Source organism: Netta rufina, assembly GCF_964035555.1.
Source record: "Netta rufina genome assembly, chromosome: 5".
Lineage (NCBI taxonomy): Eukaryota > Metazoa > Chordata > Aves > Anseriformes > Anatidae > Netta > Netta rufina.
In genome coordinates, this window is record NC_140128.1 from 48,600,396 (window position 1) to 48,625,164 (window position 24,769).

The window sequence follows — 24,769 nt, forward strand, 5'->3', positions numbered from 1 at the left end:
TGAAAAAGAGATAGAAAAAGCCTCATCTGAAGCTGATTGAGAAGATCGCTCTAGAAGATCAAGCCCTGGAAATCTAAAATTTGACTTCCAGGTTTCAGCAGTCGTACACATTTAGAACAATTAACTAGTAAGGACTGATTTCCAGAAACAACTTCAGCTGTGAGGAAAGAACGCAAGGATGTCTGCTTGCTATCTAGCTCTTACATGGCCGATACATTTTCTGATCTATTATTTAACTCCTTAGGCAGGAGAGCAAACATAACTAACCTACAGCAGACATATTTATTTACTCCAAAAAAAAAAAAAAAAAAAGCATGATAACATTTCTTTCAAAGAATGTGCAAGTTATTCTCTATTAGCAGTACATTTAAGAATACTGCTGTTTTGATCTCGCTGTAGAACCAATTTCATCAACCAGACACATGCTGATCCCCAGCTGGGCAGCGTAACCCCATTTCCAGCCTGAACTGTGAAAGGAAGCTTTCACCTCCCTCGTAAAGCCTGGAAGTAAGTTCAAGTTAATGCCACAAAAATACTTCTGAATGATCACTGAAGGGGAAAAACGAAAAACACTTTTCCCACACCAATGTGATCTCCTCTCCCAAATTCCACTGAATGCGCTGTATTTCAAATGAACAGCACTACCTGAAACCTCTAGGGCTCAGCACAGCTCTAATCCCATTTAAAGTCAGTGGAAGTCAGATGACAATGAGTGAGTTGGAGACATCCCGCCTGACAAATTCCTTACAGGGATAACAAGCAGTAAGTGGTGGTTATCCCAAGGAAATACAAACAAACTGTTATTAACTCTGCCATTGTGGCTTAGCCCTGAACTGCAGGTAGCTGCAGCCTCATTGCAGGTACTTAACCAAAGGCAGATAGGTTGTTACTGATGGAAAAAAATCTCTCATTTATAGAAAACTTGTGAATGCAATGAACATTCAAATACAGGACTCTCAAGCACTAAGATTACTGAGTAGAGCACCTGTCTAAAGTTACACTCCTGAACACCACCACCACGATCTATGGAAACGCAGAGGACGAGAGCAAAGTTCATGTTTTACAAGGCACAAAGCACCAACACCAAATGCTACAAATACACGAGCTTAAACGTCTCCTGCTTTTTTATTCCAGCTTGGAAAAATCCCTCAAAAACCTGTCTGTGAAGTAAACGCAGCACAAATGCATCATTCCTTGCAGTACTTGGCCTCTTAATGAAGACAAGAATTTGTGTATATATGAGAAGCTGGCGAAATCATCCATGTCTTCCTAGAAAGAATAAAGATAGCTTACAGAGTAATTGTACAATCTAGCTATGTATTATCCCCACGCACAAAAATTATTACCTATGCAATACATATATGCATATGCCAAGCATATTTTCAAAAAGTATTTCCAAAAGTATTTTCATCTATGCTTCTGCAGGACCTAAGTGCACACTGCTAGGATTTCATACATTTTCATGTTCATGAAGATAAACTAAGCCTCGCTTAATTTATCTTCATGAACTCATTTATGAATTTAGAAACAAGAAAACCTACAGATCACCTAAAAATGCAGTATTTATATTTGTGAATCAGTTTTCAAAGCATTCATTCTTTTCCCAAAAGGTACTTAAAAACGTTTGTCTAAAATAGGCTTCTATTAATTGCTTAATATTAAATGCTTAATATTAAATAGGCTTCTATTAAAGGCTTCTATTATAAAATAGGCTTCTAATCACAGACACATCGCGTCTGTGATTACACATAAATGACAGAAACTATCCCTTTCTCAGAAAAAATCCAAGAAAATCAGCAAACCCTAAACTGAAAAAGAGTATACTTTCCATCCTATTTCCCATCTCCATGCTCATTTTAGTCAGAAATAGTATTTCAGCCCAGAAATTAAAAAGTTTCATTAGGTGTTACCAGCAAACAGAAACTTACAGTTTCCAACGTGCACTCCTTCCTGCTACCATACCAGAAGATTTCACAGTTTCTATTGGTTTTGTCTCTTTTATCCCACCCTGTCTTCCTACATATGCTTTCATTTGCTATCACCGAGCTATTTCCACTCAAGGCAACACGCTGAAATAGCAGCAGGATCCACCTGATCACCTCTGGAGCTTCTGCACACATCAAAACCCATTTTCTTCAATGAAGACGTTCCCCCCAGCCATCAGTAGTGTACCACTTGCAAACTTCTTTCATTAAGACATTTCCCACAGCAAGTGGCATTCTCTCACGCTTTACTGCGAGGTAAATTCTGCTGCAAAGGAAATCTCCCGAGTTCCTCCTGAGCTAAGTCCTGCAAAACATCAGACCTGGGGGAGATGTTCCAGTCCTCACACATGTGGGCAAAACTGCCTACATGGGCAGCCACAAGTCTTCCTCCAAACCACCAACCCTCCAATTCACATCTACAGCCCTGGGTTTCTGCTAAGAGGAAGTAACTCTGTAAAAACACCTTTTAAATGAAGAACAGCCTGTTGTTGTAGAAATCCAGTAAAACACTGAGATGTACCTACATGCCTTCAATCTTTTAGCAAAGAAAAAGGAGGGAGGGGCTCTCAGCAATATGATTTCTGTGTTTAAAGAAGCTGACCAGCAATGCCACGTGATCATTGCTGTACTAGGCACACACATTGCTTTAATATATACCCAATTTTCCCTTTCCAGTCTCCACTTTCCAAAAACAAGACTCTAGCCTCCAGACAGATAAACTCAATGTAACCCTAACACCACCCCGTATCCTGGAAGATAAAAGCACCACGGGATCTTGCTGGCAAAAAGAACACGCCAGTGTGGAGGGGGTAGAGGATAGAGGGAAATGGTGTTTGCTCACTCTATGGCGCAGTTTTGCAAGTTTTTGTTTTTTAAGAACTCGTTAATAATACAAAGGGAAAGAACTGGTGGCCTCCAGTGCAAACATTAGTATGTATTTTTTAAAATTGCAAAAGAGCGTCATATAAAGTAAGAAACACCACTTACCTGTCCCACCCCCACTCTCAGAACTGGGCGAGCTTCGTGTTTCAGCAAGGCTCCTTGGTGGCTATGACATCCCAAGACTAGAACAGGCTGGACCCCAAGCACTGAGAGCATATTAGGAGGGGCTGAAATTGGAAAGAAATGTTATACACCTCTTTCACATCTTCCATACAGTGAATTGTACAACCTGTCGCTGGGTAGGTTTCTACAGCAGCCAATTCTGCAGGCTGGAAACGCTGGTGGCATGGGTTTGTTATCCATCATGACCAACGTTATCTAGCATAGTGAGATCTTGAGGAAGTTACTTAAAATTACAGATCTTAAGACAACTACACCTCAAATACACTAACCTCCATTTCTCAGAAAAGCCCACCAGCATAAGCATTTTTATAAGGGTTATGGGAAAGCTAACCTTAGCGAAGAAGGAGGGAAGAATACGTTCTAAGTACCAAAGTCGACCAATTCTCTACTCTTGGCGTTACCACAGGGCGTGCAAGCTACTTACCTACCAAAGAAAGCAAAAGTAAGTAGCTATCTTACACGATTAGAGAATATACATCTCTCTTTTTTTCAAAGAGGTCCAACACCTCTCAGCCAGAGAATACGCAGCCAGAATGAGCATAATGTTGCACAAGCCTCCAGAGGTTTGTGAAATTTACAGAATTAACTAATTACAACTGAAAAGCTGACCTTAAATGGAGTCCCATTTGGACACCAAACGCCTTAAGTCGAACAGAGAAGTAATTCTGAGTAAAGTCAACTGGTCTGTCAAAAAGCATAGGGCATGATCTGCAGTCTTGTACAAATTTCTAGTCACTTTTCTGTAGGTAAGTTATGGTTGAGTTCACCTGAGATGAGGGTATCACAAAGTGCCACTTGAGTTAACATGCAGCCTGACACAAAAAGGGCCCTTTCAGAACTTATCTTTTCATGGTAGAGGTAACAATTTTTCTTCTCCTTTCCTTTAAAAAGAGAAAAGAACAGAATACAAAGCAGCCCAGTCGTACGCACAATAGTTGCATGGCACAGGACACCAGCTGCTCATGGAGAAATCTTTACGTTTAATGCAAGATGTAAAAGTTATGGTAGACATGGCTCTTCTGTCACACCCTCGGTCCCAGATAGGGGATCTAAAGTCAACAGCAGAAGCACAACAAGCTGTAAGACACATCAACCAACTTAAGAACTTGAGACTCATCTGTGCCTCCCAATAAACTACCACGATGCATCCCAGAAACTCTTCAGTAATGACGAAAGAAACAGCTTCTTAAATACACACAGAACATTAGGGAGAACCAGGATCTCCTAAGACCTATGGTAACAAATGCCAGGAACTCCAACTTTGAATCTGTCATGAAATAAGCTCCCCCAACCCCTCCCCAGAGTATTGTAATACAGCCAGCTACAGAAATAAATATCAAACCACACACCAAAAGAAGAAATACATAAAGAATTAATTATAGATGTGAAATCAACAAAAGCAGTCTTTTAATTTTGATATCAGAATATTACTTATTCTGCATAAAGGAATGAGCACCAGTATCACACATTTTATACAGGGACTGTGAGAGTGGAGAATGGAGAAAGGAAAGGGGAGAATGAGACTTCAGGGACAGAGATTACAGAGAAGAATAACCTGGCACACTGCTCTATAAATAAATGAACACATAAATGCCAGGTAAGTAGGCTTAAGCCTGGGCTTACAACTACACTATGAGAATGTGAAAAATTAACCAAGCCTTTTAATCTCTTAGAAATGTAATACCCTTGCAATTTGTGATATCCTCTTTTAATTCCCTCAAAAACAAGAATTAATCAGCAAAGTTTCTGTCACAGTTCCAAACAGACTCCTAGTTATAAACTATAGAGCCCCCCCCCTCAATGCTCTACCAGCTGTACTATCAGAGGACTAGCAAACACAAAGTACCAGAGGATACATTTTATTCCTTATGTTACCACCCTGCGCTCCTCCAATCTATAGAAAGCACTCGAACAATCTGAAATATTTCTCTTCCTCTGAAAGTTGTGCAATGCTAATTCTCCTGGCTCCACCACACACGGAGTATTCTTTATTCTCAATCACAAGCAGCAATAAAATTAAGATACAGTTCAGAAACTTCCAGTCATACAAGAAATGAAAATCAGATCGGAGCTGCTATTCAGCTGTGAACTGCAACCAACAAGTTTGGCAGCCACACAGAACCTTGATACTCTAACCTAAATTTACCCTACCTGTGTCATCCTAACACTGGCTTTAAGAGTGAAGGGAAAAAAGGAAGCTAATCAGCCACTAGTCCTTTATCAAGCTACCCAGGATTTCTAACAAGCATGCCCTTAGTGATCTTACAGCACCAGGTGCCCTTTCTAGTTGCCCAGTTTCAACAATCCAGACCCCCTCTGATTCAGCCACTGACACCAAGACTCCAAGAATAATTATTCTCCTCAAGCCAGCGCATATCACCCTCAGGACTTTGTTTTTAGCAGCCCGAGCAAAGAGGTCGAGCTATTTTAGAGACACCAGTCATACCGGATACTCGAGTGGAAACACCTTCACTAAATCTTTTCAGCACTCTCCAAGTCAGGCCTGTGCGTTCCCTCTAACCAGCCACTCCGTGATTAAGGCTTTCTGACTGTTTCAGGCAGGCACATGTTGTGACTTTGCTCATCAAGGACACACATGGATAGGAAAGAGGCCTGGTAGCATTTAAGATGGACAAGGTGTTCCACGTGGCCTCCGGTGGCTGCTCCAGCAGGTGATGGTCTTTCCACAAGACACATGCCTCAGCCGCCAGGCCCGGGTGGCTGCCTCGTGTACCTGGTGCTTATCAACTGCTCCACGCGGGGACACGACACGTTCGAGCCCAAGAGACTGGGTTCAGTAATTTCAGCGTCCTGATCAACCAAGTGTGGTGGATGAAAAGGCACGAGGCCTACTTTTGACACTCGTTTGCTACATGAGCTTCCAAAAGTCATTTTTACTCTTCTTTGTTGTATTTTCCATGAAATTAAACAGTGTGCACACTAAGACTCAACTGCAGATTCAAGCAATTAACTTCATCAGCAGCATTTACCCTTTTGTCCCTAACTCCACATCAGACAACTCCTTCAAAGACTATTTGCTCCTTAAAAGCTAGGAGAATTTCAATAATGACAATTAACTTGTACAAACTAAAATACACGTGCTGCAACAATTTGCTGAATTTGTTGAAAATTTTAAGAAGCTCCCAGCACAAAGATCCTCTGCCTACTTCTGCACACTTCAGGAAGTTCATGGGTTGGTGCCGAATACTTAACACATGGAAGTAAGAAATCTAAAGCATCAGTTACATATAATCTCTTTATGCTTGCAGTACAACATACGTCATGGAAAACTAGTAATTTGATACAGTCTTGTTTAGGGACTTAGAAGAAAAACTAAGGAAACATTCAAGCACCTATGGCAGTGTTATATTCTGAACCTGCACTTCCCAAACAACTTCCTTCCTTAATTTCAAAATTAGAATCAGCTATATCCTGGCGTGAGATTATATTTATGAAACTTAGGTGAAATAATTCGACCTTTTTTTTTAAAAAAATTATCCTTAACTGTAGTGCCTGAAAATTCCCCAAATACAAGAAAAAAAAATAACAAAAACCAACCTTCAAAATGCAAACAGTACTATTCATTTTAACCAACCCTACCGAGGATTCTACTTATTGTTGCTCCACATAAATCATCAGTTACAGAGCATCTAGGCCAAAATCTGGAGTTTAAGAACATACATTTAACAGCTCAGCATTTGAATTCCATGTTTTTTCTTTACATAATACTTCAAAAAGACTTTCAGAATCACAGAAGTGAAGGCACTGAAGCACCTCAATCTTCCCAAGAAATATTAACTAGCTTTCTCTGTCCAAGCTCAAATAAAAAGACAGTGAAATTCTCAAACTTACCTGTAACATACCAACTATTTCCACTTTATTAAAAAAGATGAAAGAATGAAGTGTTGATAGCATATTTTCCTCAAAAACTGAGGGAGTGGGTAGGACCATATCTTGAATATACTGTACTCTGTATGTCTGATGTATTTTTTGCTTCAGCTCTGGATCAGATATAGGAATCACCTCTTTAAATTTTGCTGTTTTAGTCAGAAATTCCCTGTGTTTCCGTGACTGTGATAAAGATGGATCATATTCTAGGCATCCAATTACGTCCATTATACATTCCTCGGAAAACATGACTTCAAAAAGTGCAGTTCTGTTCAAAAGGAAGATTCCCTTGATAATTTCATACAAGTGGTGTAGTCCTTCAATGTTCTCCAAGTCTTCGCACACATGAAAAATTTCTAAGAGCTTCTTAATATAGCCCTCATTTTCCAGTGCTAGTGCGAGTTTTTCACGACGTAACGGCGAAGGCAGTGAAGATGCCACAAGTTCTGCAATTTCTTCTAGTCGACTTAACTCACAAGAAGGTAATTCAAGACCTGGTGATGACATATCATCAAAACGTTCTTCCTCAGATTCATCGACGAGGTCCTGAGTAATGTCGACAGAAGGATCTTTGCCCTGAACCTGTAAAACAGGATGTTTTCAAAAACCAGAGTTTAACGCTTATTACTATTACAATGCTTTTTAAAAATACCTTTTTAAATGTCATGTGCTTTTTATCTGTATGGTCAAAACAGAAGTACAAATGTACGTTTCACATCACGTATAGCTGGTTTGGAAGACAGGAGATAATGCAAAGATTTCCTCAAACAGAATGCCTTACAAAAATTATTTCTACATTAGTTATTCATTTCTCTATAAAGAAAGGGAAGAATAAAGATGGTTGTTAATGTTAATCTTGGGTTGTCTAACTGGTCTTGATGCTTCTCAAAGCTTCTGCAAGCTCGGAGTGAAGGGGCCAGTCTTGTCAAAAATTCTCTGCTTTCAGTACTGAGAGCCACAAGTCAAAATCTGTTATCATTTTGAAATACTCAACAGAGGGACAGAATCCAAAGCAAAACCTGCATAGCTCTTAAGATCAGAAACCCCTACATCAACATTTACAAAAGGCTAGTGAAAATCTGGAGCTGTCAGAAAAAGGAGGCACAGGACCCGCAGAGGGATCTCTACAGCTACAACCAGGAAACTGCACAAAGTACAAATTAATGAAAAAAACTGAGACAGATGCTTGGGCACCAGAGTGTTTCAGCTTTAATTACATCTTAAACTGTAGTATCTGCTTGTATCTGATGTGTCAAATGCAGAAAGGCAGTGCTGCCTGGAAGAGTAGAAGGCACTTTTTAAACTCGAAAATCAGCAAAACAGTCTGGGAGAAATAATTCTCCATGGATAACAGCAAGTCTATATATAGATTAAAATCCAGAATGCTCTTAAGACCCACTTACTGTTCTCCTTCCACATCAGCAACCACTGCCAGTGTAAGTGCTATCAAAGTTTTCCTTTCAGAAAAAGCTGTAATGACTGAGGAAGCTTAAGAACTTTAAAGTACACTAGACAAAAATACAATAGCATGGCCTCAAAACAGGATGTAAAGAAACTGGATTCTTACAAAAATACTAGCTCTTTATTTAGAGGCTGAGGAAGCTGGGTTTCTTATCTGGGTGTTTCCCAAGCACAGAATTTCCCCTTTCCCCCATTTTTTGTTTCTGCCCCCAACTTTTGGTCCTTTGACTACTAAGGTTCTTGGAAACGTTTCTATACTTAATTAAGTTAGTAGAGAAGTGTTGAAAAGACTCACGAGTAAAAAAAAAAAACACACACAAAAACAACAGGATCTAAACACATGCAATTATGACGCCAGATTTCTTCTGCTTTATTTCTGAAATCAATGAGAACAAACTAGAGAAGTCAGAGTGGAGAGAATGGTGTGTTTGTTAACAGCACAGAGAGCGAGCACAGGGAACGAATTCTTGGAAAAAAATAGACAAATCCCACCTAACGTAGCAAAAACAATTAAGAAAAGTTGCAAGGCTTGGAATTAAAAAAAACAAAACAAAACAAAAACAAAACCAACACCTGAAAAATTAAACTATTATTCATGAATACATTGACTAAACTCTTCTGGGTATTGCTCAATAGTTAATAATTGACGATATGTTAACAATGCTGATTCAGTAACTATATAGTCATCCAGTCCTAGCAGTAAAACTATATATAAACCGTTTCATTTCTTTAAACTGTAAGAATTATAGCTCTGAGAGATAAAGAGCTGTCTCTCCTACTTCAACTATCAAATTATTCTTTCACACCCTGACAGTCAACAGCATGGTGTCATATTTACGTGGAAAAAAGCTCTCTAGAGAAACTCAACACATAAACAGAAGAATGAGATAAGAGAAAGAAAAGAATGAAAAATGGAGAAATATGAACATGATATAGTCAAATCCATAGCAAATACATTCTAAAATCAACTAAGAGCTCATACATTCTTTTTACTACAATAAAGCTTTGGAAGGAAGTTTTTCCCTTCTGGACAACCAGAAGAAAAAAAAAAAAAAAAAAGTTAATTATGAAATTAATTGTTAGGAAACTTTTTAAGCACTCATTTTGGAGAAAAACTTCCTTGGGGGCTAACAGAGCTATAAAGTTATTTTGATCAAAAAGACCTGGAAAAGCTCAAAAAAAAATCATAGTTTATGTTCATATCGAAGTCGGGGGTGGGGGGAAGGAGACAGTTTTCAAACGAAACATGCAAAATTTGGGGATGGTGGAAAAGAGGGTAGTTCTGTTTCCCCTTTCTATCTGCTATGTAGAGATTCACCTCCTAGAATGGCCTAAAAACTTCGAACACAAACATTAAGATTATTTTGATATCTCACACTTACATTTATCAAACTTACCTGACATATTTTTTCCCATATTTCATCACAGCCTGCTTTTTCTTGAAAGCTAAGTGCCAAATCATAATTTTCAGCCTCAGACCACACAATCAAGGTATCCTTTAAAGACAGGAAGAACAGTTTCAGGCAATGTATTTAAGATTTTACAAACCTAAACAGTGTTTAAAGAGTAAAATTTCAAAATAAGGACATGATTTTGATACGTTCTGAGATTTTTAAGATTAATAACACTTCTGCAAAAATCAGAATAAGCAAGTTCCAAAATGATAAGAAAGTTTTAGTTCTTAATTCATGTGCCCATAAAATTGTTAATCTTATAAGGCTAATCTATAAAATGTACTTTCACCTCAATGCATCCTCTGATAAAATACAAAAAGTAACGAAAGCAATAGGTATTTTTCCCTTTTCTTTTTAATGTGTTTCAATTAGACCACATAAAACTGAAAACTTTTGTAGGACTCACTTACAATCACTCTTGTGATTTTTTAATAGGCCCTAGCAAACGTTGTGCTGACGAATAGACCAGCTGCCTATAAAGAAGCCCCAAGATGCCTACAAACTTTAAGCAAGAACAGGTCCTTGAATACACACACAATTAACAGGGCACACTGATTACACTGAACCACGCACACCATTTCTACTCCTTCCAAACTACAGTTCTGAAAGGAAGTTTTGCTCTAGATTTGCAGAAGTTACTGGAAAGAATGCTTAGCTATATTTACTACCCCAAAACTTAGGCTCTCATCTACTTATTGGAATAGGCCAAGGTTTTTATGGAGCTCTCATACTGCATGCAAAACCAGTACGTAGAAGTAGAAGCCAAGCTGCAAACAGCAATGTCACACACTGGCAAGGTACATGATGTGCTGTTTTACAGACAGTTTACTAAATAATTGTTAGAATTACAAAAACAAAACAACAACACAAATGGGAATACAATCTGCACTATTTATACATTGCATCAAGTTTTATTTTAGAAGTCTCCTGTCCTCCTCTAAGAGCTAGCTGAAATACAGCCACGTTAAACATATATAGCCTCATTAAATCACATTATTTCAATTAATGCTAAAATATGCATTAATGCAAGAGACATGAGCATTTTTCTACCTATATTTCAATGAGAACCACAGCACAGACCCTCCTTTGTTAAGTACAGATTTTGCTTATAGTGATTATTCTTGGAACTAATTTTAAATACTTGCAAAAGCACTCTAGGTTGCCGGGCATTTATAAAGTCTGTTTATTGTTTAGGATTAGTTTATTTCAAATATCAAATGAACACTGAAGATAAACCGTACATTTAATTTCAATATGCACTTAACAGAAAACTCCTCAAGCTAAACTACACTCTAAATAGCACGATCACCTAGCTCCAGCAGGACTTCAGTCAAGCAATACGATCTAATCAATTTGCCATTACCAGCGCAGCTGTGCTGCTTCAGATGCACTAATGTGTTTACCTTGCAAATGGCAAATAGTTTACCTTTTCCTTTCCCAAAGGATTGAGGAAGAGGTGGTACACAGAGAAAGGGATTTAGAAAGACCACCTCCAAAATACAAAAGGAAGAAGAAAGGAACAATTACTAGTTTATTCTCTACAAGACTGGTCATGGTGCAAAAGAAAAAGACCATTAACGGGGTAAGAACAAAACCGAAGTTGTGTCAGTTACTAAACACTGACATTTCTTTAGGTACATTAATTTCACCATCTTTTAAAAACAGCACGTACCTTACTGCCGTATGCCTCAGGATCAAAATCTAATACGTGCATCTGCCGTTACTATTTACAGTACAGTACTTTTCAGCACCAATCTCTCATCAGCTTCCCACTGAGTAATGCTGTCTTTTATTTAAAACAAAGCTCACTAGATCTTAGGTATACCCTAGCAGAAGTTGCAACACTCCTATCTAATTACATTTTCATTTAAATGAGAGATTACTTGTTAGATTTCTAAGCAAGCCACTTCCAAAAGATCAAAACATTTTTTCTTCTCTACAAAGAACGTGACCAAGAAGGTAATTACTAAAAGAACAAAAATAAGGACAGTGATATTAACTGCTGTAAGCTGACTAAACAGAGCCCCCGAGTTTCTGAATAAAATCCATCATTGGACCAACGCAGATCTGTCTGCTCTGGGAATAGCAGGGATAGAGGAAGGCAGGCACTGGGCATGTGAAAGGGAAGAAACACAGGTAAAGCTGCTTCTGAAAACTATAGCCACAGAGGGAGAAAAGCTATTTGGCCCCAGCATAGCAACAGGTTGTTCTTACGCAAGATCATCTATTATGATACACAGAAGTTCAAAAAGTATTTTTTCACCTTTACAAAATCTGATTTTTTTCATTTCTTCTTTGGATGTTGAAACTAAACAGTAATCTTCAAATTCACTTTATTAATATTAGAAAATTATCTTCCAGTTGCCAACATTAAAACTTTCAAAGTGTTAGTTATTTGTCTGATTAGCACATAAGGATTTCATATTACCAATTAATGTCAGTGTCTCAACAGGATTGTACCAATTGCTATTCTCTAGACCTTTAGCACGAGGCTATTTGTTTCTATAGCCTTTCTTGCCCCAAAGAGCTTTTAAAAAAAGAGCATGAGAAAGTGAGAAAAGCCCTGTGCTGTTGCATAATGTACTATTCAAAGTTTACATGTCACTTTCTTAATCCTACGAGGTATGGAATCATCAGAAAAAAAAGAGCAGTACAAAACTTAGACATGTCTTTTAAGGGGAAGTGACTGAGGGAAATTCCAGATGTACGAATAAAGTCTACTTTCTGCTTGCTTTCTTTAAAGGGATCTTTCTGTGTGTTTGATCTGTGGTCTCATAACAGCGTAATCTACATCCACTAACTACGCCGGATCTCTCAGCTACGGAATAGGACTATCTCTTGCTTCCAAAACACCAAGTACTTCTTGGTACTCCAAAAAACAACTGATATTTTGTGAGATTGTCTCCTCCATTCCAAGAGGAAACAAGAGTGTGAAGAAATACTCTTATTAATATTAGCTATCAGTTAAAGATGTAAGGAGATGAGTTTTGAATATTGCTCCCCTATAAACATAAAATCCTCAGGCTTAGATCATTCATAAAGCAGTTCTGGCTTGAATAGGTCAGACATGTATCCATTTCTCTGCATTACACAGAAATGTTACCCTTGAGACCAGGAAGTGAATGGGACTGACTGAAATGAGTATCTAGAATTTTGTTTTTATCTAGCTTGTCGTTAAACGAAATTTACAGATGAAGCTGCAGTATAAAATCCTAGCTACGCTGTGTGATCTGAATAATAAAGAAGGACCAATGTTTTACCATCGTAGGCTTTTGTACCTACTGCTCTAGGAGAACCCTAGCATTCTAACTTCTCACGTTTTTCACTAGAGTTCTTGGCAAGACCTTCTTTTAAACACAATGATAACTGGGAAACTACTTATGTAGAGTTCAGTGTGTTATTCTGAGTATGAAAACCATTCGCTGCTTTGCAAAAATATTTTGACAATAGTGCCAGCTGGATGTGTCATTGTTACCTTACCCATAGAAAAATTGCTGTTGTCCTAGAACAGCTTATAGGAATTTGTCTTCTCTTTCATGTTATTTTTTATTATGGTTGCTCAAAATTTATCTGGAACTCTAAACTTTAAGCTAAGATTCTGAGCGTGGCCTCTTTTTAGATAACTTGCATTCAACGTCCCCATAAAGAGGTACTTCTTTCTACCAAGGGAGGTCAATTTTTTGTACTCTTATCCTTATAAACATACAGCCCAAGTCAAAACTTTCAAACCACAGTTTGGCATTTCTCTGCTGCTTGTTTGATTTTTGACTGGATCAAGTCCATACAGAGAAAGCCGTGGTTGGTCTGAAGAACAGGCTGCTGGTTTTCAAGGAACCGCTCCTGGGTGCTACCACTTCATCTGAGACTTCGCTTCCAAAAAGCTAACCTCAAAAATATTTCTGCAATGGATTAAGGCAGAAAGCAGTGACACTTCACTTAGGTGGGCAGAGCTTAATATCTGCCAAATGATTTGTTTCTGAAATTAATTTCCAAAAGGCTTATTTTTCTTCATAGAAAGGTCCTTAGATGTCAAGTTCTCCCTGTAACACTCATCAGAAGTGATTCTTTTATTGCACCAATTTTAACTGTTAGCAGGCACACCGTACAGCATTCATTCACTTTCCAATGCAAGCCCTGGGATTTCATGAAGAAGAATTAATGAGTAACTAGTACCTCAGGATTTGCTTCTGCTCTAAGACTGATTTAAGATTTCTTTCCTAATGCAACAGAGGTCGAGACAACTCTTATTGTTTGGCAGTGCTCTCTCACTGGAGTGGTGACATCCACGGAGAACACTAACCTTCTCTGCAGTTATTTATTGTCAACACTGAAAATACTTCTAAAACAAAAGTGAGTTCTTATTCTCATGCATCTACGACTCATCCCTGTGAGACCTGGGCTACTCTCAAGAAGCAGCAGCGATACCCCAAATTGGATAGTCTACAACAAATTCTTTTTTTTCCCTTGAGTGACTGAATCCCTTCCTCCCAGCCCTCAGGTGAATTAGGCCTCTGGCACTTTCCTGGGCCCCAGTGAAAGTTCAGCTGAGTAGGGGAGTTTCTGCTGCTCTGGACAGCCGGAGTGCCAGCCTCCTGCTCTGATAAGCACTGACACTGTTTGTATTTACAGCCTGTTCCCTGGGCATCTCAAACCATCTTTTAAAGTCCTGTTAGCAAACCACTTAAAATCAGAAGTACAGGCCCCAGCTTCTGCTTCGGAAATAAAGTACTGGCAGTACCCAGCTGTGCCAAGTTCAACACAAATCATTATTGGGGTAGGGTGCAGCAAAATCTTCAGGTTAAAAACCCCATCCTAGTAATGTAATGTCAAGCTAGTTCTGAAACTGGCTTTGTGCATTTGTTCACACAGAACCTGGATATCTCCATGTGACAATTCTTTATTCCCCAAACCCGAACAGGAAATCAAGGACATGTTCAGTCTTCTGGCAGAAAGTTTCCTGGTAGCTTCTAGGACACCCTACCAGCCACACTTGACTTTCTCAGTTAGCCATCTGATTGCTGCATCTCTATGCATCATGTGGAATAAAATCAGTTCATTAGTTCCATAACAGAACCTTGTCTCCCTGGCCTAGTGACCCTATGCAGAAACAGCAGAATATATTTCACAGGAAAACATGTGTCTGGGTAAAGGAATCTTTGATCATCTACTTAAATTAACCAACCCATTCCAAAATGGACAGTAGTCACACCCCTCTCTTTCCTTCCCACCCCACAAAAACACACACATCTCACTACCTGCGCTGCAGTAGGCATACTTTTATTGAAACAGTTTCACTGCTGGTTCACTTGTTCCTGGCAGCAAGTATAGGAAGTTCATCTTCTCTGAGCACTCTGCCAATGTCTTTCGCATCTTTCCAAAATTTAGCATTGTTATCAACAGGTTTGATCGCCTTCATTGAAGGACAGACACTTTCAAGTTACTTAGCTAGAGCCCAGTACTCTGGATGAATTTAAGTTTTCTATTCTTGTGAAGAACCGAGAGGGACTGCTAAAGCAAAGGACACAAGACACTGAAGTTTGTAGCGCAGAGGCAAGACTCCGTAAATGTAAGCAACTCAAGTCTTTTTGTGCCTGGAACAAAGAAGGGATGTAACACATACTTCATCGCTAAAAGGGATGAGTTGAGAATTTTAGTCTTTATTGATATACTGCTGAAGCACTGCCAATACATCCTGAAAAGCATATTCCCAAGTTCACACCCACATCAGCTTTCTCCCTAGATAAACTTGAGCATTTATTTCTCCTTTAAGGTTGCATAGGAAGATGTGTAATGTCCTAAAATACAACTGCAGCTGTTCTTTTTTTTTGAGTAAGGATCACTCCTGTAAGAACAGCATATCCTTGAGTAGCATCTCTGAATTTGGCCATTTTAATGCCTTAAAAAGGGAAAAAAACACATAGAAAAAAAAAGTCAGAGCACGGATTGAAGGTTGTAAATAGACTTCACCAGGACATTATAATTACATTATCTTCCGTTTACAAATGTGTGTGTATACGTAAAACAACAGAAGAAGAAAACTAAATATTCTGCATGTGGTCCAGGCACCACAGTGTAATTAAATTCCACTTACTGAAAAGAATGTGCTTTTAAGATGTATGCTACTTACCCATAATTAAATCCAGTATATTCCATACCTATGTTATAGAACCATTATTACAACTTTTAAAAATAAGAACACCAATAAAACTTAAGTTATAGCCCTAAGCAAGAACACAAGTCAGGAGGCCAAGTGGCTGTACTGATGAACACTTTGCCTATTTCCCCCCCACACACAGAAAGTGTTCTGCCTATACATATTACCTTAACATAAGGAACAGTTGTCTTTTTTCTCAGCCACAGGATACTAGTTTCTCAAGTTTTCTTACTAGCTTTATTTTCCTCATTCAGACTCTTTTCTTCTAATATAAGTATGGATGAGCATGCCAGGGAGTGCACAGTTCAGAGCACGCAGCAGCTTCCGTGGGTATCAATTCTGTGTTACAGCAGATATAGACCTATCTTTCTGAATAGAAAGTGACTCATCACGGTGACAGAAAGATTATATTAATTTATCTGACTAGTGAAAAGGTGGTTAAAGGACTGCCCATATCGTTAACACTTTGAGGGATTACATTAAGCCTGTTGATGTAAGCCTGGGAACACTGGGGACTAGGGTGGCTGTGTTGATCCATGAAAAATGAGTCCTGGATCAGGTCTCAATATCTACCAAGTGTTCTTCTACTCCAAAGGAAAGGGGGGACAGTCATATCTAACACCAATTAGATCAACATTTATACGGAGACCTGAATAATCCAAAACATACAGCAAAAGCATTGCTTTCAACCCTTAAAAAACAATACATCTGAAGCAGACAATTTGACAAAATTTGCCTTGAAGTTCAGATTCACACAGTGGTTTTTCTTCAATTTTAATCTCTGTGGATATTTTACATGACAAGAGACTAGAGGGAGCAATGCAAGCTTGTACGCAGGTCTTTGTACTATTATTTTCACAAATAAGGATCTGAGCTAGGACAGTCACCACTAACACATACATGCGTACACCCTGAGAGTGCATAGCTTGTAACATCTTTAATTAATGAGACACTCTGTTTCACACTGGCAATAGCATTGCCAAAGAGATAGAAGGTGCTTTCACCAGCAGCAGAACTTCCCTGTTCATCAGAAAGGTATTTATATGCTTGCTGAAAAACCCAGAACAATTGCCATAGATAAGCTGTTGGGGGAAGTTGCTATTACACATTTCTCATTCCTTCCAACCACAAATCAGATTAGTTAGTTCAATAAAAATCGTTTCTTCTTACAAACTTCACGTCAGCCTAGATGAAAGTTAGAACTCATTCACTTTTTCCTTCAAATACTGAAGTGCCACATGCAAGCAATAGACTAAGTATGGCACACTAAGAACAGCTTCAGCAGTGCTATGCTCCCCTTTAAAAGCAAATGGAGGTTCCACCTCACAATAAAACTTTGATGTAGAAGTCTGGTAAGAATAGCACACTGAAAAGTTAGTTGGAAGTTTTAAGTATTAAATTTGTACAATATTTTCTTGAAATTTCCAGAGAGCAACTGAGAAGCACAAACTGAATTCTTCTGTAGCAAAGTTCCACAGATGGATCTTGAGTGAGCTGGCTTGAAACTTTTGCTGATGTAGAGAGCCACCTGGTTTTGAAGAGGGGTCTGCAGTACCAAAGCTAATTTTCTTTTGTTTTAGTGAGCTTAGGCAGTTCAGAGCTCTGATAAGCACAGCTGGAAAGAAGCAGCTCTTCCCTTCAGCAGTGAAGCTCCAACCATCACTCATATGGAACCCAGTTTAAATTCTGAACTCTGCTCTTACTGAGGGAAAGGGTAAGGAGGTCTCATTTGAATATCCTGCTTCCTGTGAAGCAGGATTATTACATGCACCAAGAAAAATCTGGTATTTCTAAGGCTTGGAGTAGAACCCTACTTTCAGTCTAGAGTAGAGACTGCATTGCTTAGAGAACGTGAACAATTCACCTGCAAATATAAAGCTGTCTATGCAGCACTTGAAAGCTTTAAGAATAGCAGTTTTCCTTTTCCAGCAGGGAAAACCTACAGTGCTGGTCTAATAGGACAGATTCACGTCTAATACTTTTATTTCTTTAACCATGTTTTCACAATCAGCAGTATCAGATTTGTGCAGTGCTGGTTACACACTTGACCCCGAGCAGCAACAAGCCCAAGTACATATTGGTGCTGTACCCACTGGCACGTGGGCTGGTTTGCACTGACTGGACAATTTTCTGCCTACTTTAAGGACACTTCATGCTTGATCTGGCAGAAAGGCTGTTGACACAGAGCTAGCCCCTCAATACTCTTTAAACAGATTTGAACCAGCAAAGCAAGTTTACACTAGATCAGCACTTTAGGCCACAGAGCTGTGAAATACTCATTATTTTAGGAGTCCTACAGCTGGAGTTACTGTATCATGGAAACACAACCTCAAGCTAGCGAGGATTACAACTAAGAGCTAGTTTGCTTAGTATTTTTGCTGGTCTTGTCCTTTCTTACTCCCTGCAATTGATTCTCCACACCACGCTGCCCTTATCAGCTGTTCAGTACTGACTGTTTATACAGTGCATGCTGAATTATATCAAGGGGGCAGATACAGACTAAACTCAAATATTTCCAAGAAAGGATATTTTTAAACTAGCCCAGTTCTTTGCATTCCATTCAACATGAAGTCCTGCAACCAGTTGCAGCCACAGAACCACTGCAACTGCCCGTGAATAAAACTGAATTGTATCTATGATTGTAGTAAAACATTCTTCACAGCTCTAATACTTTACTACATCAAGTGCACCTGACAGGATTTTAGCAAGTCTGAGATGACTGGACAAGAAACAACATCCAATCTGATTCAGCTTTTTTTTTTTTTTCCTTAGCCTCTAGGAGTACTTCTCAGCATTCATCAAAAACAGTAAGCAAAGTGCAAGAGCCACAATCTGCTTCTCCTCACCCTTCTCAATACCATTCTTTGGAGGCCTCACAATGTTCAGCTTAAGTAACTGAAGCGAGGTACAGACTAGAGCTGAGAAGTGGCTTTTTTGTATATGGAATGCTTTGAAGCAGTAGTAACCCATATACCTCACCCAAATAACAGCCAAATAAAGGTTTACATAAAAATAGTTTTAAAGTCTTCTCTTAAAAGAGAAGACATTAAAAGCCGTAGTATCTGAAATACAAAGAAGAAAAAAGCCAGATGGTATTAAGCTTCAGATACTATAATCCTCAGGAACCTCAGCTAACTGGTGACTTTCCCAACTCTGTTTTGCCTGTCTCACCTGCAGCATTTGTGTATGTGCGAGTGCACAAGCAGGATACAAGAAATGCAAAGAAATTACATGTCTTATAAAATAAAAAAAAATGCTGAGAACTACGTTGCCTTCTATTTTTGGTACAAGAACATACAATTTAACTTGCACTAGATGAAAAAAGGACCATTTCTGAAGTTAAAAAAGCTGCCTTTAAAAGTGAGGTAAAACAGCACATTTACCTGTTGCTTCTGGTACGCAGTATTCGGGTTAATTTTGGACTCCAGAAGAAGAGAGCCTAGAAGAAAAAAGTTTCATTTATTTATGTGCATACTGAAATGTCTACCTTGAGTTCTCTGATCATTCTTTCCTCAAGTAGGTGCTTATACCTTCCATCCCAACAACGTGCAGATTTAACTCATGTTCTACAGCTTTGTTTCATTTTTCCCTCAAAGATACCGTTCACATAACACAGAACATTCAAGAACATTTTGGGGACCGGGATTTTAACCTTATTCTGAGATGACTTTTCAACTGTTTCTTTTGTGTGTTTTGGGTTTTTTTTTTTTTGAGAGAGAATTTTTCTCTCTCAAAAAAAAAATCATTATCACTGCCATAATTGTGTTCTGTGGAGCACCTACAATTTGTTTCACACAAACTTTGCTAACCATGTGGTATGTGTTCTTAAAGTTTTGTTAAAACACCAGTTTTAGGTAAGTTTGTCAGAATGCACATCTAAAAACTAATACTGCAGCAACCGTGACTGCTTGGACCAAAGAACTTTACACAGGGTAAACTTGGGAACAAAGGTTTTGCAGCAGCTTATACTGATGTCAGACGTAAGTATGGCAATAGAAGTGCTGGACTGTGTTGTCTTGCCCCTCCTTCTGCATAAGCATTAGTGTTAACACATATCACATTTAGACAGCTCGAAGGGCTGATCTAGCTGAAAACAATCATTAAAACTGCTTTTATTTGTGGGCAGACCACATCCCTCCTCCACCTTACTGCTCAGCTGCACAAGTGCCAGCTCATGAGGGGCTCTGACAACCAGGACTTCAATTCAGGCATCTGCAGAGCTTCACTCAACATACATGAAAATGTATGGACAGATTTAACTTTGCACTGTCTGTAATTAAAGCATAATGCTGCAAGTACCCCTTTAACAGGGGCTTTTCTATTTGTTTACTCATTTAAATTTATTCTGTAAGAGAAGTCCAAACTTTCAACTTCTTAGTTTCATGACTACAGTTCTAAGGCAGTTTGATGTTACTAGAACATTTGCCAAATTTCAAGGCAGTCTTCAGTAGTCTCACAAAATCTAAATAGAATAAAATGCTTCAACCACCTCAAATACAGAAGCCTGAGAGCTTCAAGGCATGACAAACAAATTACTTGGATTTGACAAACATACTTGGAACAGAAAATGGTGTTTCCAAATGTCACAGTAGAATCAGCCTGCTTACAAGAACAGACTATGACTAACCAGTTTTCACTATCTGAAGAATGTTTCAATTCATAAAATCCACATCAAGAATACTCTGAACTGATGCTTGCTTACCAAGTGTCACTATACTCAATCAAGTTATATTTACAAGAAAACCACACTTTTCCTCAAGAAAGACTGCTAACAGAAGATGTTAGGCTGGGGGAGGTGAAGGGAGAGACCAAAGAGACAGAACTTCACTCTCTAGAAGAGTAATGTACCATTACAGAATAACAAGTATCTGCACAGTTCCACCTGTAGAATAAGAAAGGTTATCGTTTCATTCATTTGTAAGTCTCCACAAGGATTTTGATATTCATTAGCTTACTATGTAGAGCTGTAATGCTCACATTTATTTATTAACTTACCTGCGATGGCTGCTTCTTCCTAATTTCTAAGTCTGTTTTCTACAAGTGGGAGCTGTCAGTAATGAAGTTGGCTCTAGAAGCTCTCAGCCTGCCTCACACTGCTCTTACAGGAAGAGCTGCTTACAAACTCAGATACAACCCAACAACAAAACCGAGTGAAATGGCCCTCATAGGAAAACAAACAAACAAAAAAAACACACACAAAAAGACACAGATCCACCACCTCTCTTTTTCAGAGCTTTTCCTTTTTTAAACCTAGACAACTTAAGCAAGTAAACTGCTTTGGTGATAGAGCAGAAATGTGACAGCATAATTACTGAAAAATCACAAACTATAGAGGAAGACAGAAGAAAAACTTCAAAGGTGACCTTTAGCAATGAATACAATACACTGTGGTACTTAGGCCACAGTTTCAGGTTTTGAATTTCAGGCTTGCTGAGTGAGTATCAGAAACAGCCCCCCTTTTCTGTTACAATGATCACGTACAAGCAGTGTTTCACTTCAGTCTTACTTTCAGTTTCAAAATCACAGCTTCAACTGTATGAAGTTTTAGAATACTATCTGGTGCTATTGAGTTGCGTGGCTATCTTCTGGAAAGCCTGTACTGGCTAGAGATAACTAATAGCAGCAAATATGAATGGGAACCCTTTATAAATTAAAAGCAATTGGTATTTTTCACATTGTATTTTGACTTCTAAACAGAAATATACAGATGCAGAAATCCTGAAATCAGCAGGAAGTCATACATCAATTGAATTTCACGTTTGACAAAATGCTATTAAAAAAAAATCTTGAAGACAACTCAAAACAGACAGCTGATCTTCCAGGCTAGAAGCAGACACAAGAGAATGAACTTCTCACTAGACTTACCACAAAAGAGCATTTCTTCCCTACTAAACCTGACACTTGTAGGGAAGACAACTCCAGCCTTATAAGGCTTGACTTGCTTCTCATTGCCACACCATTCAACTCATTCCTCACCACTCAGGACAATAATGAGAAAAATAGGAATTCAGAAGCAGAAGTGTACTGAAGTACAAACTGTGCTCTCCAACCCGTAACAGCCCCAAATGCATCGTTCTGGGCAATCTGATGCTCCCTTTGTACCACTTAGCCCCCCAGAAACGTTTCAACTAAGAATAAAATAAAAAACCTAACCAGCAGTGACTACTCTAGTAGTTCGTTGAGGAGTTTATTTTCATACAGTAGGTTTTACAGGATCGTGCCCTTCCCCATAGGAAGCTGTCCTAGGTTTCTGTTACTTACTTTGGGGAACCAGGCAACAGTAACAGATGCCTGTAACACAAACGGGTTCTTCAGAAAAAGGTTACAGAAATTTAATATACCGCAAATAAAGTTCCTCTCCTCTCCAAGTCAATATCTGTATTGATTTCTAAATACCAATCAAGATGCTTACTCTTTCACTTGTCACAAACAATTACTTTCTATATAGGTATTTTTCTCTTGCTACTACCCTAGAATATATTAAGACTACTCAGTCTGCTTCATAAAAATACACCAAGAAAACTTCATTTCCATTTCCCAATGAGTATTCTAAGAGATTACCTGAAAATTTGCTTAAATATAAGTAATATTAAAAAAAAACGCAGATCTACTTATTTTCTAGATTACAGCCTTGAACAAATTTGTAAAGATAACTGCAAATATTAGGGCTAGCAAGTAACAAGTGAAACTACCCATAAAGAAGAAAACATTGATTTGCAGCATTCTGTTATTTGCCACAATAATGCATTATAGCAGAGCTGTTTTTTTTTTTTTTTTTTTTTTTTTGTTATTGTTAGTGTAACACCCTCATTCTGTGATGTGAAAGGAATATGTGCATAGGGTAAGGTTTGCTCAAAAGCCATTACATACAGATATACAATGCTATTTTAGAAGATGTTCAGAGAACATCAGATGTCCCAGTCCAGTAGTCTTAAACAATAAATCTGCAGGACTGTTTACATATATGCATATGGAGGTGACCTCATGGTAAAAATAAAATAAATAAAAAATACTGCTCTTCTCCCACAAAACTTATGTGGCTCCAGCTTCAAAAGGAGAAGAAGTACTGTCACTCATCTCCCCCCAAAATAAAACTTCCTTATGTTTAATTTAAATTTTCAGTTTATGATTTTTTTTTTTTTAAGCAGCAGAGGTTTAAGTTCTGTAAGCAGTTCTATTGCTGCTGAATCACAACACAGCAGTCCACAGAAACCTTGGAAACAGGTCAAACAGAGGTCCGAGAACAGGCTCTGCACTCTCAACAGACAACTCCTCAGCCTAGCAGATTTCTGAAGGGTGAAACCCAAACACTGGAGGTGGGGGAAAGAAGGAAGAGAAACAAAGTTTCTGATATTTATTGTTTCATCTAAAATGGAAGTAAGATCTCATTCGTAAACAAAAGGTGACTGGAGTGCATTAAGCTAAAGTACATGCTTCCCTAAAAGCTCAAAGAATCTCAAAAGAGACCTTTTACAATTCAATTTCATAACTTCAAATCATCCTTCTAGGAATAAATAGCTCTATACATCTTCTCTACTAGATGTCAGTTGCAGGTGTCGGTAGGAAGGCACCAAAACTCATTTTTTTAATAAGAACTACCTTCACTTTTTAAAAAGTTAATAACAAGGAAAAACAAAACAAAAGAAAAACACCCATGAAAGATGTAAGATGTTCCTGGCCAAGTATTACTAACTTCTGTGTTGCTTTCCTTAGCAATAATAAACAAAATTTAAGCCTTCGAGTCTGTGAAAAAGGAAAGTGACTAGATAGTATCTAAAAGATAGCTGGGCAACATGGCCTCCAATAGGGGAGGTCATTCTGCCTCGTCAAAGAGCTTGGTGACACGACTGGTAAGCATTTCTTAAAAGTTTAAGCCTTTGGAGTATCCTAAGTTAGCTGAACAGAGACATTAATTTTAAGGGCCACTTCAGTCATCTGGGCTCAGAACAAAAACAAAAAAGTGATCTGAAACCAGGCAGTGAGTATCTAGAAGCACACAGACATTTTAAGAACTAGATAGGCAACAGCAGTCTGAAATACCATATGAGAAACTGGCTGGAAACCCAGGGCTTCTGATTACACAGAAATTCACATGGAAGTTGACCATTTGTAAATAAAAGATTGAATTACTATTGCAGTACTGCACTCCAACAAGTGGAACACACTGCAGCTAGGCATCACATTCGTAGAAACTTTTCAAGGTCTAAACAAAAATATCAAGTGGGGTAAAAAAGGCAAGTCCCTCTTTTTCAAAGCATAATGCATCTGATCTGAAAAGAGCTGAAACTACTTCTCTATGATAAAAGATCACTCCAAATTGTCTGCGATAACTCCCAGTGTTTAGTGCCTGGGAGCTCTAAAGACGTCTCAGCAATAGAGTCACTCATCTGCTCAAAATTCCTCTAAGCCTGTGTTAAAAACAACAGCAGCAAACACCCCGGTAGATAAGAACTGAGTAAGAGTGCAGTCTGTTTATTGCTCCAGTTCAGTGTGATAGCTTACCTTGGACTTGCCATAATGATTCCAGCTCCCTTATCTAAACACTCTGACCCTACCATAAAATCTCAACGGTTTGTAAAGCAGCCACGGAGCCGCAGCAACTCCCAGCTGCACCACGGAAAGGCCACGCTCTGTGCTGGCCTGCACAGGAAGGCCAAGGCACTCAGCGCCGCTGCTCTGGGAGGAACTGACCCGGCCCCCGAACAGGCGAGGGCATTTCCAAGGCAGGGAGGGAACCGCTACTAACAGCCCCCACTCAGGAA

General features: G+C 38.7%; 1 protein-coding gene across 1 annotated transcript in view; it reads right to left on the bottom strand.

Annotated features, from left to right (window-relative positions):
* PPP4R3A (protein phosphatase 4 regulatory subunit 3A) overlaps positions 1-24,769 on the bottom strand; it is a 42,762-nt gene that overhangs the window by 14,549 nt on the left and 3,444 nt on the right. The window contains exons 2-4 of the mRNA XM_084288265.1: positions 19,391-19,446; positions 9,797-9,895; positions 6,903-7,520 (exon numbers count right to left, since the gene is read on the bottom strand). Of these exons, the coding sequence (XP_084144391.1) occupies positions 6,903-7,520; positions 9,797-9,895; positions 19,391-19,446 (773 nt within the window). The remainder of the gene's footprint in view (positions 1-6,902; positions 7,521-9,796; positions 9,896-19,390; positions 19,447-24,769) is intronic.